At 41.5% G+C, this 15,465-nt stretch overlaps 1 protein-coding gene across 3 annotated transcripts in view; it reads right to left on the reverse strand.

The window, feature by feature from the left end:
• anapc1 (anaphase promoting complex subunit 1) overlaps positions 1 to 15,465 on the reverse strand; it is a 221,014-nt gene that overhangs the window by 14,834 nt on the left and 190,715 nt on the right. For all 3 annotated transcript variants that reach the window (XM_060848972.1, XM_060848952.1, XM_060848962.1), the window contains exons 45-46: positions 12,925 to 13,020; positions 11,065 to 11,260 (exon numbers count right to left, since the gene is read on the reverse strand). In XM_060848972.1, the coding sequence (XP_060704955.1) occupies positions 11,065 to 11,260; positions 12,925 to 13,020 (292 nt within the window). The remainder of the gene's footprint in view (positions 1 to 11,064; positions 11,261 to 12,924; positions 13,021 to 15,465) is intronic.

Raw genomic sequence — 15,465 nt, forward strand, 5'->3', positions numbered from 1 at the left:
CCCAGAGAGAGAAAAATTAAAAATGAAGAGATTGGGTATGAGTCCAAGGGTAAGTTTACATTCAAAATGTAAGTGATTTGTACAATAATCATGTCGAAGAGGGCGTTGCTGTCAATAGTAGAAGTAGGAGCAAGAGATAGATTAGATATGTTTTTGGGGGAAAGGTGCAATGATGTGGTGAAAAAGTAGGAAGGTGGTGTGCAGGAAACAGTGAGCTGCACTAAGGGATGGGACACAGAACTGTGTAGGTTGGATTAATGGATAAATTGAGGATATGAGTAGATTATGTTGAGGGATAAGATAAGAAGGCACTTCGATTTAGAGGAAGGGATAAGCTGTTGAGCCAGAACACATTTTCTATCTCCTAAGGAAATTTTCAATCCCATAAGGCCTGTTTTGGTTATTGAATATCTGACAGTCAATTTAAGGAAAGGAGTTCAGCCTTTGTTAAATGCCGTTGTTGCTTTGAAATATTATTTTCAAATTACTGTATAGCAACCAGGCATGTTTTTGATAAAGCAACATCATGATGGAAGTAAACTATCCCTAATTTGGACAACAAGGTACTTTCCCAGCTCTTCCCCTGGTGAAGGACTGATCAGCCGTGCAGAAGTGAGAGTGTTGTGCTAAAATCACCTTTTACCTTAATCCCTCTTCCTTGCAAGCCTCCTGTTTTCCCAGTCTGAGCATGCTCTGTAGGTTGGTTGGCCTAAGGCACGTCCCTGGCTTCCTGTTGCACTGCGGTGGAGGAGACTCTGAAAGACCTTTTGACAGAGTATCTCATCCCTGTCCGGTAGTCGGGCATACACTTGGGCTGGCTGGCCGAAGTTATGTCTGCCACGAAACTCAAACAGCCTTGAAAACTGGCTTTGCAGTAATAGTCTCAATTCTGCTCTGGCAAGTGACATTGTCTGATTCGGTCCTCGTACCACTCATCTTTGACATCATTTTATTGTCAAGGTGGGAAAACAGATATTTATTCTTGTAGCAACGTAGGTATGAAAGTTACATATTGTAAAATATGAATCTCCAATCCTTTTGAGGTTTCGGTTCTCCACAATTCAATGGAAGGCAATGGAATTGGTCAGTTAAGGTGCAGGGATCAGCTGCTACTTATTTGGGACTTATGTGATATTGAACTTTTCTACTCTTTCAGGGGATATGATTAGTAAAGTTAGATCACATGGAATCCAGGTAGAACTAGCCATTTGGATACAAAATTGGCTTGAGAGTAGGGAACAGAGGGTGGTGGTAGTGGACAGTTGCTTTTCAGAATGAAGACTTGCGACCAGTGGTGTGCCACGAGGATCAATACTAGGTCCATTGTTTTTCATCAAATATATACATGATTTGGATGTTAATATAGGAGGTGTGGTTAGTAATACCAAAGCAGATAATACCAAAACAGGTGGTGTGACACCTCATTTTTAAGTGCACTTGGTGTCCTGGCATGCCCTCCTGCACTCTCCATTGAACCAGGATTGATCCCCTGGCTTGATGGTGATGGTTGAGTGGGGGATATACTAGGCCATGAGGTTACAGATTGTGCTGGAGTACTATTCTGCTGCTGTTGATGGCCCACTTCACCTCATGGATGTCCAGTCTTGAGTTGCTAGATCTGTTCAAGGTTTGTGTAAAAAGTGAGGTCTGCAGATGCTGGAGATCAGAGCTGAAAATGTGTTGCTGGTTAAAGCACAGCAGGTTAGGCAGCATCCAAAGAACAGGAAATTCGACGTTTCGGGCCAGAGCCCTTCATCATTGAATCAGAGCCCTGATTCATTACTGTTCAAGGTTTGTCCCAATTACTTGGTGATAGTATCACACAACATGGAGGGTGTTCTCACTGTGAAAGTAGGACTTTGTCTCCACAAGGATTGTGTTGTGGTCACTCTTACTGATATTGTCACGGACAGATGCATCTCCAGCCAGCAGACTGGTAAGGATGAGATCAAGTATATTTTTCCCTCTTGTTCTTTCCCTCACCACTCGCTGCAGATCCAATCTAGCAACAATGTCCTTTCGGACCCGACCAGCTTGATCAGTAGTGCTGCTGCTGAGTCACTCTTGAAATCCCTCACCCAGTACATTTTGCGTTCTTGCCAGGTTCAGTGCTTTTGCTCTCTGCCTCTTTTCTTAAATAATGGGTTATGTTCCAATCCTTGGAAATTATTATAGAATCATAAAATTTCAAATGGAGGAGTATCATTTCAACAGCCAAGGGAGCACAGTATGAGGTAAGCAGGTTTCTTTGCCCATGTTTAACCTGAGCCATAAGACTTCATGGAGTCAGAGTCAATGCTGAGGACTCCCAGTGCAACTCGCTCCCAACTGTATACCACTGTGCCACCACCTCTGCTAGATCTGTCCTGCCAGTGGGACAGGATGTATCCAGGAATGGTGTGGTGGTGTCTGGAACATTGCCTGAAATGTATGAATTAGAATCTGAATATGACTGTGTCTCACTGCTGCTTGACTAGTCTGCGAGACAGCTCTTCCAATTTTGGCACTAGCTTCCAGGTCAAAGGGGACTCTGCAGGGTCAACAGGGCCAAGTCCAGCGTTGTTTTTTCTGGTGTTTCGGTCGATGCCAGGTGATCCGTCTAGTTTCATTTCTTTGCTGAGATTTTGTGGCAATTGATACAACGCAGTGGCCTGCTAGGCTAATTTGGAGGGCATTTGAGAATCACCCATTTGCTGTGGGCCTGGAGTCACATGTAAGCCAGGTGAGGATGGCAGATTTTCCTCCCTGAAGGACATTAGTGAACCAGATCCATTTTTCTGACAATCGACAACGGTTTCAGTAGATTCTTAATTCCATATTTTCTTTTATTCAATTTAAATTTCATCATTTGCCGGAACAGGATTCAAACCTGGGTCCCCAGACCATTAGATGAGCTTCTGGATTAATAGTCTCACAATAATACCACGAGGGCTTCACCTCCCATGTATTTATTATAAAAAGCTATTTTAAAAGATATGCAAATAAACTCATGTTCGTAGAAAATTATAATGAGGAACATTATCCCTTTCCTTGTGGCAAACAGTTTTGTATTTTATCCGGGTACACAAATTACACATGAAGCCACACAAAGGCTATTTCAATGCAACAGAAGCAGATCGGGTAAGGATTATTTGTTTATGAGACAAGAATGGTTATCAGTTTGTTAGTGTTACCTAGCTCCATTGTCTTGCCGCGTTAAGTACAACATTCATAAAAATACACCACAGAGAAACAACTAGTTTGTGGTTTGTCGCTTCCGCTTTTAGTAATTGAATTATTTGTAGTTCTTTCCAGTTCAGAAACATGCACTGCCTTTTTAGATAGCTCCTCCTTACTGATCTAGAATTCAGCAAGTACAAGTTGCCGTCTGTCTGTTTTGATCCACATCCTCAAAGGAGTTAACTGGTTGGATAAGGGCAAAGGATGCCATTTCTGAGCCCAGTTCTGTCCTTCCCCACAATTTGCGCATAATTAAGAATGAGAATCACGCAGCAATGAAGGTTATTCAGTTTTTTTGTTCCTGCATGGGTTCTCCGATGAAGCAATTTAATTAGTCTCGCTTCTCTTTGCTTCCCCCCACCCCCCCCACCTCAATTCCTCTTCCTTTCAAGTCTTTCCCCTTTTACAAGTTACTACACAATCTATTTCTACCACTCCTGGAGACAATGAATTCTGGGTCATCACAACGTGCTGTGTAAAAAAGACCTCTCTTGTCTCGTTCATCTTTTCACAATTACCTTATGTCCTCTGGCTATTGACTTTTGTCCCAGTGCAAAACTTCTCTTTACTATATCAAAACCATTTGTTTTAAGATCACTTTTCTTAAACTTCCTCTTCAATTTCTTGATAATGTTCGACGTTACTATAGTGAAAACACTTCAGAGAGAACTTGAAAGAGTGCAACAGGGTTGTCCATTTGTCATGAAAGGCACCACATAAATGGAAGTCCACCTTTTTCTCTCTGCTCCAAGGAGAACCTGCAACTTCTTTACTCTCATTGAAAAGCGTGGTGCTGGAAAAGCGCAGCAGGCCAGGCAGCATCAGAGGAGCAGGAGAATCGACGTTTTGGGCATAAGCCCTTCTTCAGGAAATCTTTACTCTCTCCAACTAACTGAAGTCCCTCATTTTTGGTAGCTTTCTAGTCTATCTTTGTACCCTTGCTAAGGCCTGAAGTCACAGAATCACAGAACTATTACACTCACAAGGATGCCACTCAGCCCAACCTATCCTATCCTAACCCTGCAGATTGTATCTATTTAAATGACTATCTATTGTCCCCTTGAATATCTCAATCAATTTGCATCCACGACATTCCCAGGCAGTGCATTTCAAACCCTAAACACTCGCTATGAGAAAAAGTTTATTTTTTAAATTAAGTCCCTTTATAAGATATCATGCCCAGAATGACAGTAGAATAATAAGCAATATAAAGGCTACAATTGCTTCTGCATGAATAGAAATATGAAGACTGCAGATGAAAGCAACAATAGGTCCATTAGAAGCAGAAACAGGTGAAATTATAATGGGGTTTAAAGGAAATGGCAGAAACATTAAATAAATACTTTGTTACCTGCCCTCATATATTTGAGGGCACAAAAGCACGCTGAAAATAAGAGGGAACCAATTATCTTGTGAGACTGAGTGTCTTTCAAAAGGAATAGAACATAGATCAGTACAGCGCAGAACAGGCCCTTTGGCCTTCGATGTTGCGCCGACCTACGAACTAATCTAAGCTCACCCACCCTACACTATTCCATCGTCATCCATGTGCTTATCCAAGGATTGTTTAAATCTCCCTAATGTGGCTGAGTTAACTACATTAGCAGGTAGGGCATTCCATGCCCTTACCACTCTCTGAGTAAAGAACCTGCCTCTGACATCTGTCTTAAATCCATCCCCCCTCAATTTGTAGTTATGCCCCCTCGTACAAGCTGATGTCATCATCCTTGGAAAAAGACTTTCACTGTCTGCCCTATCTAATCGTCTGATCATCTTGTATGTCTCTCTTAAATCCCCTCTTAACCTTCTTCTCTCCAATGAGAACAGACAAAAGTCTCTCAGCCTTTCCTCATAAGACCTTCACTCCAGACCAGGCGACATCCTGGTAAATCTGCTCTGCACCTTTTCCAATGCTTCCTGTAATGGGGCGACCAGAACTGGACACAATATTCCACGTGCAGCCACATAGCAGTTTATATTGTCGCAGCATGACACTTCGGCTCTGGAATTCAAACCCTCTCCCAATAAAACCTAACTCACCGTATGCCTTCTTAACAGCACTATCAACCTGGGTGGCAACTTTCAGGGATCTATGTACATGGAGTCCAAGATCCCTCTGCATATCCACACTACCAAAAATCTTTTCATTAACCCAATACTCTGCCTCCCTGTTATTGTTCCCAAAGTGAATGACCTCACATTTAGTTGCACTGAACTCTTTACCACCTCTCAGCCCAGATCTGCAGTTTATCCAAGTCCCCCACTATATTCTTCCACACTGTCCACTACTCCACAGACTTTAGTGTCATCTACAAACTCACTAATCCATCCACCTATGCCCACATCTAAGTCATTTATAAAAATGACAAACAGCAGTGGTCCCAAAACAGACCTTTATGGCACACCACTAGTAACCAGACTCCAGGGTGAATATTTTCCATCAGCCATCACTCGCTGCCTTCTTACAGAAAGCCAGTTTCTAATCCAAACTGTTAAATCACTCTCAATTCCATGCCTCTGCATTTTCTCTAACAGCCTTTCATATGGAACCTTATCAAAGGTCAACTGCCAGACCATACATGAATCAGTATAAGAAATAAAATCACATTAAATAATGGGGCTAAGTGGCAATAAATTCCCTGGAGCTGACAACCTGCAGTCTTGGGTTTTTGAAAGCAGTAGTTATGGAGATAATGGATGCATTGGTTTTGGTTTTTCTTAGATTCTATAATAAATTCCAAGGATTAGAACATAACTCACTATTTAAGAAAGGAGGAAGAGAGAAAAAGGGCATTTACAGGTCAGCTAACCTAACACCAGAGGCAGTTAAAAAAAATAGAATCTATGATTAGTTCAGGACACCAAGAAAATCACATGATTAAGCAGAGTCAGTTTGGATTTATGAGTAGCAAGCAGGTTTAATTGATCAATTAGAACCTTTTGCGCAATCATAAGACAGAGTTGGGAAACCTAGACGTAGTGCACTTTGATTTTCAAAGAGCATTTGATAAGGTGCCATAAGAGAGATTACTGCACAAAACTATGACAAGTGGGTAATATCATAGGTATGGATTGAGAATTCATTAGGGCACACAGAACAGAGTCTGAATAAGCAGGACATTTTCAGGTTTGCAGGTTGTGATTGCTTGCGTAGAGAATCAGTGTTCAGGCCTCAGCTATTTACAATCTAATGATCATAATGGATGAGGAATCAGAGTGTAAAATACACTGGTGATACAAAGTTCAGTGGTGAAGCAAACAGTGAAGAGGATGCAGAAAGGCAGCATAGGAGGATGAATAGACAAAGACATGATCAATGGAATGTACCATTAGCAATTGGAGTTATGACATCTGAATGTTTGTAATTAACCTAATCTAACTTTAAGCAAATAGAGAAGACTAAAATAAAACATCTGCTACAAGTCACTTCATTGTGTAGCTAAGTGGACAGCAGAGAGACATGCCCAGGCATGTAAAGATTTTTGAAATACCAGGAAATTTGTAAGCAGACAATGGACGTGGGAGAATTCGAGTTTCAGAGAGAAACAGTTTGACAGAAGGATGAACTTCATAGGTGTGGCATACAATTGGCATCTTTGTTTTGTCGAACCTTTGATTCTTCAAAATGAACAAACCACCATTTTGAACTGTTTAAAGAAGTCTGGTTGCAAACAGCCAGAGAGATACTGACCGGCTGAAGAAATGTCGGCAGTGTGAAAGTTTCAAATTTAAGGAAACTAGTGAAAAACAAGGAATCTCTCTCCATCCGCAAAATATGATAACCTGCTGGTCTTTCTGTATCAGAAAATGCCATTACAAAAGCCATTGTAGCTGCTGGATCTGTTGCTTTAGCAACATGGGAGACTACAATAAAGTACTGAGACCTGCTCCTTCCCAGTATTCTGTTGTCTTATCGGCACTTGTTTTAATCATGGCATCTGTAATTTCTTGTTCATAACTTTATCTCCAAGGAATCTTCAGTAATAACTTGCAATAAACTAACCTTTCAAATTATGTAAACTAAAGTTTGTTTACTGCGGGCCTTTAACTTGAGTCACTACTAATTAAAAAGGGAACTAGATAAACTACACTAATCTACAGTTCACGTACAGTGCTTGTGACACACACAATGTGTTGAACAGTGAAGTTATCCACTTTGTAAGAAAAATAAAAAGAAACAGACTATTTAATGCACAGTGAAATGCTTCCATTCAGATGGACCAGCTAGTTCCTGTTCATGAGGTAGCGGTGGAAGGATGCTTTTCGGAATGTAGGGTTGTGACAAGTGGGTGTTACACAGGGATCAGTGCTGGGACCTCTGCTGTTCGTGATCTGCATTAATGATTTGGAGGAAAACGTAGCTGGTCTAATGAGTAAGTTTGCGGACAATACAAAGATCGGTGGAGTTGTGGACAGTGAGGAGGATGGTCAGGGGATACAGCACGATACAGATCAGTTGGAGGCATGGGTAGAAAAGTGGCAGATGGTGTTTAATCTGGACAAATGTGACGTGATTCATTTTTGGAAGGTCAAGTACAGGTAGAAATTATACAATGAATGACAGAACTCTAGGAGTATTGATATAACAGTGGGCTCTGGGTGTGCAGGTCAACAGACATCTGAAGGTGGCAGTGTAGGTAGATAAGGAAGTGAAAAAGGCCTATGGCATACTTGTCTCCATTGGAGGGGGAATGAGTAGAAATTTTGATACTTATGCTGCAGCTTTATAGAAATTTAGTTCGGCCTCACTTGGAATATTGCTTACTGCTTTGGTCACCACACTACCAGAAGGATGTGGATGTTTTGGAGAGGGTACAGGAAAGGTTTACCAAGGTGTTGGTTGGTTTGGGAGATTTTAGCTATGATAAAAGCTTGGATAGACTGGGTTTGTTTTCACTCGAATGCTGGAGGTTGAGGAGTGACCTAATAGAAGTTTATAAGATTGTGAATGGCATGGATAGAATGGAAAGGATGAGGCTTTTTCCCAGGGTGGAGGGGTCAATTACTAGGGGACACAGGTTCAAGGTGCCAGGAGGGAAATTTAAAAGAGATGTATGAGGCAAATTTTTCACACAAAGGTGGTGAGTGCCTGGTACACACTGTTGGAGGTGGTGATGGAAGCAGCATTAATAGGAAGGGAATCGAGAGGTACGGATCCTGAAAGTGAAGACTATTTTAGTTTGGAAGATGTGGCGGCGCAGGCTTAGAGGGCGAAGGGCCTGTTCCTGAGCTGTATTGTTCCTGGCTCTTTGCATCCCAGCAAGTTAACTTGCAGGTATAGCATCAAGCTGTAGAAAGGCCAATGGTATGTTTGCATTGCTACAAAGGGCTCAGAGTGCAAGAATAAAGAACATTCATTTCAATTACAGGTCATTATGATATGAGACATTAAGATCCATTTGCAGTTTTTCTCTCCTGACCAAAGAAAGGAAAGATTTGCTGGAGAGGGGGTGCAATGAAAGCTAATTATTCTGGTTCTTGGGATAAGGAAATTGCCCCAAGAGGAGGGAATGAGTAGATTAAACCTCTATCCTCTGGAAATTAAAAAATAAGAGATGACATGAATCAAACAAATAAAATTGTTAGCATGCTTGACAGGGTAAATGCTGAGAAAATGTTTCCCCATAGCCCAGGGAGCAACCATGCAAACCCTTGCTACGATGTTGAATCCGAGATAATTTAACAGAGAAAGGATTTTGAACTGTGAGACCTTCTAGATTATGATTGGACTGATATCTGTTGAGAGAAACTAAGCATCAAAGCATCTCAAAAGTCAAATCAAAGTCCTGTGGATGGTGAATGGAAGTTTGAGATGAAAACTAAAAGCACTGGAAAAACTCAATGGGTCTGAGAGCACTTACAGAAGACAGAAAAAGTTAATGTTTTGAGTTGAATATAGCATCTTCAAAATAGCAAACAACCTTCTAAATCAAGGGATCTTAGTTTCAATAGAGAGATATGACCTTTGACTGAGGACATTGGGAACAATGATTAAGACACTTGAAAAGTGTCCACATTAAAACACAAAGGTGGATAAATCCCCAGGACCTGATCAGGTGTACCCCAGAACTTTGTGGGAAGCTAGGGAAGTGATTGTTGGGCCCCTTGCTGAGATATTTGTATCATCAATTGCCACGGGTGAGGTACTAGATGACCGGAGATTGGCTAATCTGGTGCCATTATTTAAGGAAGGTGATAAGGAAAAGCCTGAGAACTATTGATCAGTGAGCCATACGTCAGTGGTGGCTAAGTTGTTGGATGGGATTCTGAGGGACAGGATTTACATTATTTGGAAAGGTAAGGACTGATTCAGGAGAGTCAACATGGCTTTGTACTTGGGAAATGGTGTGTCACTAACTTGACTGAGTTTTTTGAAAAAGTGACGAAGAAGATTGAGGAAGGTAGAGCAGTGGACATTGTGTGTATGGACTGCAATTATAGTGGGCGGCATGGTGGCACAGTGGTTAGCACTGCTGCCTCACAGCACCAGAGACTTGGGTTCAATTCTCACCTCAGGCAGCTGTCTGTATGGAGTTCGCACATTCTGCACATGTCTGCATGGGTTTCCTCCGGGTGCTCCAGTTTCCTCCCACAGTCCAAAAATGTGCTAAATTGCCTGTAGTGTTAGATGTAGGGGAATGGGTCTGGGTGGGTTGCTCTTCAGAGGGCCGGTGTGGACTTGTTGGGCCAAAGGGCCTGTTTCCACACTGTAAGTAATCTAATAAAATGTTCAACAAGGTTTTGCATGGTAGAGTGGTAAGCAAGGTTACATCAAATGGAAGCTGAAAATGTGTTGCTGGTTAAAGCACAGCAGGTTAGGCAGCATCCAAGGAACAGGAAATTCGACGTTTCGGGCCAGAGCCCTTCATCAGGAATCCTGATGACTACTACATCAAATGGAATACAGGGGGAACTAGCCATTTAGACACAGAAATAGCTCCAAGGTGGAAGACAGAGGATGGTGGTGGATTGCTTTTCAGACTGGAGGCCTGTGACCAGTGGTGTGCCACAAGGATCGGTGTAATTTACATAAATGATTTGGATGTGAATATAGGAGATACGATTTATAAATTTGCAGATGACACCAAAATTGATGACATAGCGAAGAAGGTTACCTCAGAGTATAACAGGACTTTGATCAGATGGGCTAATGGGTCAAGGAGTGGCAGAAAGAGTTTAATTTAGATAAATGTGAGGTGCGGCATTTTGGAAAGGCAAATCAGAGCAGGACTTATACACTTAATGGTAAGGTCCAGGGGAGTGTTGCTGAACAAAGAGGCTTTGGAGTGCAGATTCATAGTTCCTTGAAAGTGGAGTTGCAGGTAGATAGGATAGTGAAGAAGGTGTTTGACTGTAAATTCCATACCACATCTATGACCTTCAAGGACAAGGGCAGTAGACACGTGGGAACACCAAGTGCAAGCTCCACCCTAAACTGACTTGCAACTGCTGTTCCTTCACTGAAATAAAACCCTGGAATTTTCTCCCTAAGGGCACTGTGGGTGTACACATCATTCACAGACTGCAGTGGTACCACCACTTTCTCAAAGTCAATTATAGATAGTCAATAAATGGTTTCCTTTCACAGCGATGCTCAAAATCCAGGAACAAATTAAATCAAGGATCAGCCACACAAATAAATCATCAATGTCTTTCTTACAGCAACACTATCTCCCTTTTATCCAAGGGATTATTCAAGGGATTTGTTTTATTCAAAACTGAGATCCACTTCACTATGTTCATTTTCTTTTTTAGCTGAAGTTCAATTCTAAAAGCACATGCCCCCAAACCAAACGGCTGAGAGGTTATTAATAATCAAAAACCAAAAATGCAGCAAGTGTTTACCATGTAGCCATTGATCCAGGGTTTTGTCCAACATGCTTTTCATGGCCAGGAGAAACTCCGAGTTGATGAGGAGTGCACTGGTGCTGTTTTTAAATTTATCCTGGAGACAAACCGAGTTGTAGAATTGCTGCACTAATTTGATCTGCCACAGCTCAAAGGTTTCGGTCAGCTCTTTGCGTTCTAGCCTTCTCACAGCCTGAAACAGGAAAAGTAAACAGTCCTAAATTGTTTAGTCTTTTTTGTTCTGAGTTGGACAATCATGCAATACAAATTTTAAAATTTTATTTGTAGATATGTTTCTAAATATTTACTTGGGAAAATGCAGCAGAGCTTATTGTTAAATTCTTCAGGGACTGAATATATTTTCTTCCATTTGGATTGCACTTTAAAATTTGTGTGTTTTGTGTGGTGCAGACAAAACCATTGCAAATGTGCACCAGACACTGGGATAGTCCCATTCTTAACTGCATTTACTCTGCAATTGCCTTTGGAGTCCCAGCAGATAGATCCCAGGAATACCTGCTTAAAATCACTTCACAGGGATATCTCTGCCACTAGCTGAAGAGACAATTTGGGTGGTAAGTGGCATTCAGATTAGATCTGGATCACCACTATTCGAAAGCTACATGTGGAAGAGAAAGTATTCTGCAGATCCAATGCACTGAGATACTGGAAAGTAGCAGCTGGAATTATGGCTGCAATCTTGTACGCATTCCAGTACATTGTGAGAAATACTTGGTAGAAGCTGAGCACCAAAAAGTGGGAGAGGTTCAGCATGTTCAGTGCTTTTCTCTCCTTCAGGAGCTGATTACATGTACAACTTAATGCAAGGATAGGCACTACACTGGAGAGGAAGTAGAAGGAATGGGAGGAGAAGTTCAAAGGATTGTCACTGAAAGATGGGAGTAAACAGCAATCCATTAGCTAACATACATAAATTCCAGCAAACCATAAGATGATCAATATAATATGGGATCATTCAATCATCAAGGCAGTTTGTATGAGTGTTAAAGAGGCAATGATAAATCCGCAAAAGGCAATGCCAGGGGTGACCGTGTGTTACATCTCCTCTGGTATGAACATCTCATGCATCAATCAGAGTCTGACCCTCCCAAAGAAATCATCACCAATGTGGAAGAGATCTTTTAAGAGACCTAGAATAATACTGGTTGACAACATAAAAGTGCTGCTTACAACATAAGTTTTCACACAAACACACAAGGCAGCCCTGAACCCAAATGACTGGAAGAAATTAATTGCAGCAACATGTTCAGTTGGATAAATCCTGGAGGACAGTGCCAGTACTTTGGCCACTCAGTAATGCAGAGTATAGGCATCCTATTACATGAAGTAAATTAAAACCATCATGACAAGGCACAGCTCAGAAATGGGAGAGATTTGAGACTCTGGGTCTGATTTTACTCAATCAGACATAGCCCAAGAATTTTTGATTTGGAGCGTTAGCAAAAATTCCTGCCTGTACTTGGGTAGTCATTGGTAAGGGGCTGACCAATTTAAATGGTCATCAAATGATTGTGGAAAGCTGGAGCATTTGAAAAGGTCTAGCAAGAACTACTTGAGGCAATTGGATTGTTTAAGGAAATAGTGAATAAGTGGATGAGAAGAAGTTGCAGGGCTATGATGAGCACAGAACAGAGAGAAAGAAATAGTACAAGATGAAGAGTTGAAAAACCTTGTGATTTATGAACTTGATGGCTCCAAGTAAAACCAGTAGGAAACCTGGGAATTAGGTTTCATGGTGGTCTTTTCATGTGAACATAGCATGGAGAAGTAGTTCAAACAGGAAAGAAACTAAACAGTAAACAGATCCAGAGAGAGACCATAAAAATCCCGTTTTACCTGGTCAATGGCAATATATGTAGGTATCATTTCTGGCTTCTCTTGAGTAACGCATTCGTATAGGATGGACGACAGCAAGTCCAGCATGTCCTGTTTCTGAAGGGAGAGAACAGTTTTTTTTTGAATAAAATTATGTTATTAACAATGACAAAAGTTACATTGTCACAATCAGGAATAAATTACATTCCACATTAACAATTCAATGTAGATAATTCACTTTGACATTCATTCAGATTAACTCAGATAACTTTAAAGGAAATTTAAAACATAAGGAAAAGCATTCAGTGGAAGAGGATTTGATGTTGAAACCCAACTTAAATTTAAAAATACACTTGTGCATTCTCCAAACTGTGCCATCACAAAGACGACAGTAGTTGGAGTTGACTGCAGTTCAGAGGCAGTGAGTACAGGATGCCATTCTAATATGGTAAATCTGCACTCAACACATCTCCAAGTTTTCACAAAGTTACACGGAATTCAAGAGCTTTAGGCAGCAAAATTACTAACTTCAAGGGAGAATGGAAGCAAATTTGAAGCCAGTTGATGACTTTCACTTCCTTCGACAGAAAACAGAGGGAATATCAAATGCCAGAGGCAATAGGTTCCCAGTCTGGTAAGGTACAGCAGTACCTGAAACTTGTACCTCATTAATGCTGTCTCATTCAACTATTACATAGTGCCTTCGTATCATTGTAAGTTATAATTACCATCACTCATTTAACTGTAGCTCAGGGGGGTACCAAGACTACCAGTCAGATAGTCCCAGCTTCTATTCTCATTCCTCTGTGTGGAGATAGCTGAGAGCAGTTGGAGTGTGTTGACCTCAGCGCTTTGCATTGGGTGGGGGAACAAGGGAGCAGTGTCCGAAAAGAGAGAAACTCTCCTCTTCCTGGAAGCTCAGACATGTGAATACTGAGCACTGGTAGGGTTCGGCTCAGCTGCAATGCCCTGGTGAACAATCGGGTTTTCTGCCCTTACATCGAGTTGCACTTGAGAACAGTGCCCGGAGGGAGCAGGAGAGTCTGGCCTGCCTGTGGAAACATGCGCCAGCAAGCAGTAGACACCTTCAAGAGAAGGAGGCGGAGACGAAAACTGGTGAGCATTAAGCAAATTGGAATCAGTGGAGGAATACAAAAACCAGCACTCTGCAGATGCTGCAATCTGAAAACCAAAACTGCAAGTGCTCCAAATATTCAGCAGGTCAGGCAAAAATTGTGGAGACAAAAATGGAGCTAACCCACAGGGGGCTGTGGTCACGCAGGAAGAGTGTTACCCTGACCTGTAATCCAGAGGCCCATTCTAAAGCAGGTAGAACAATTTAAACTCAATTAATAAATTGAAATTACAAGCTGGTTTCAGTAATGGTGACCAGGACAATGATCATTGATTGATGTAAACATCCATGTGGTTCACTGTGGTCCCATAAGGAAGGAAATCTTCTGCTCATACTTGCTGTGGCCTACACATGGCACTAGACCCTCAGAAGTGTGAATGACTCTAACTGCTCTCTAAAATGGCTGAGTAATCCAATTAGTTCAAAGGCAATTAGGAATGGCAACAAATTGCAGGGATGCCTTCATATCATTAAAGAGAAGAAACAAAATCGTGTCTGTGATCCTTCATCAGCTCTGATCAGACTGAAAAATCACACTGTATTCTATTAACAGGCCGAGAATCATTCTGTATGCTAGAATCAGACTGAGAATTGTACCATACACCAGTAACAGACTGGATGAATTATACTCTACTTCAGTAACAGGCTGAGAGGATTATACTGCATTCCGACAGACCGAGAATCAAGCTGTATCCCAGTAACAAAGATTCATACTGTGTTGCACTAAGACTTTATGAATCATATTATATTCCAAAGAAAGACTGTCAGAATCATATTGTATTCCAGTAACAGACTGTGAGAATCATGCTGTACTCTAGTAACAGAGTGGAGATCAGGTAATAGAAAGCTTTTGGAGCTCCAAATTGTCTCTTGCCAAGTCTCTCCATCAGGCATCCTTGCCTTTGAACATGAAGCTAATCCAGGGAACTGCAAGGCTCATCATGCTCACTGCACGGTGGAGTTCATATCAGGGTACAGATGCCCAGAATGGGCATTAAATCCCACCTTTTGCGGCGGAGGTGGGAAGGTGGAGAGGGACCACTTGGTTAATTACCCCTTGCAACAGGGGAGGCACAAGATTCCACCCTGAAAATCACATTAAATACCAGTAACCAACTGTGGGAATTACACTGTACTGCAGCAACGTGTCCAGAAACACCCAGAGAAATCTCCCCCACATTAAACACCAGGAAGTAAAAATCTGCCAGAAGCAAAGGATGATAAATAAGATTCATAAGCATCACAAAATAATTGTGAATGTGGAAAGTCATTCCAATTCATTTCTCAGATTATGGATTTATCATAATCCAATCAAATTCTTTAGTAAATGATTGAGTGTTTCGGGTCTAATTCACTCACGATCACTGTCATGCCAGTGAGTTTCTTTGCATTTGCAATCAATCATGTTCTTGAACAAGGCAACTTCA

The sequence above is a fragment of the Hemiscyllium ocellatum genome, chromosome 3 (assembly GCF_020745735.1).
Source record: "Hemiscyllium ocellatum isolate sHemOce1 chromosome 3, sHemOce1.pat.X.cur, whole genome shotgun sequence".
In the NCBI taxonomy this organism is placed as follows: domain Eukaryota; kingdom Metazoa; phylum Chordata; class Chondrichthyes; order Orectolobiformes; family Hemiscylliidae; genus Hemiscyllium; species Hemiscyllium ocellatum.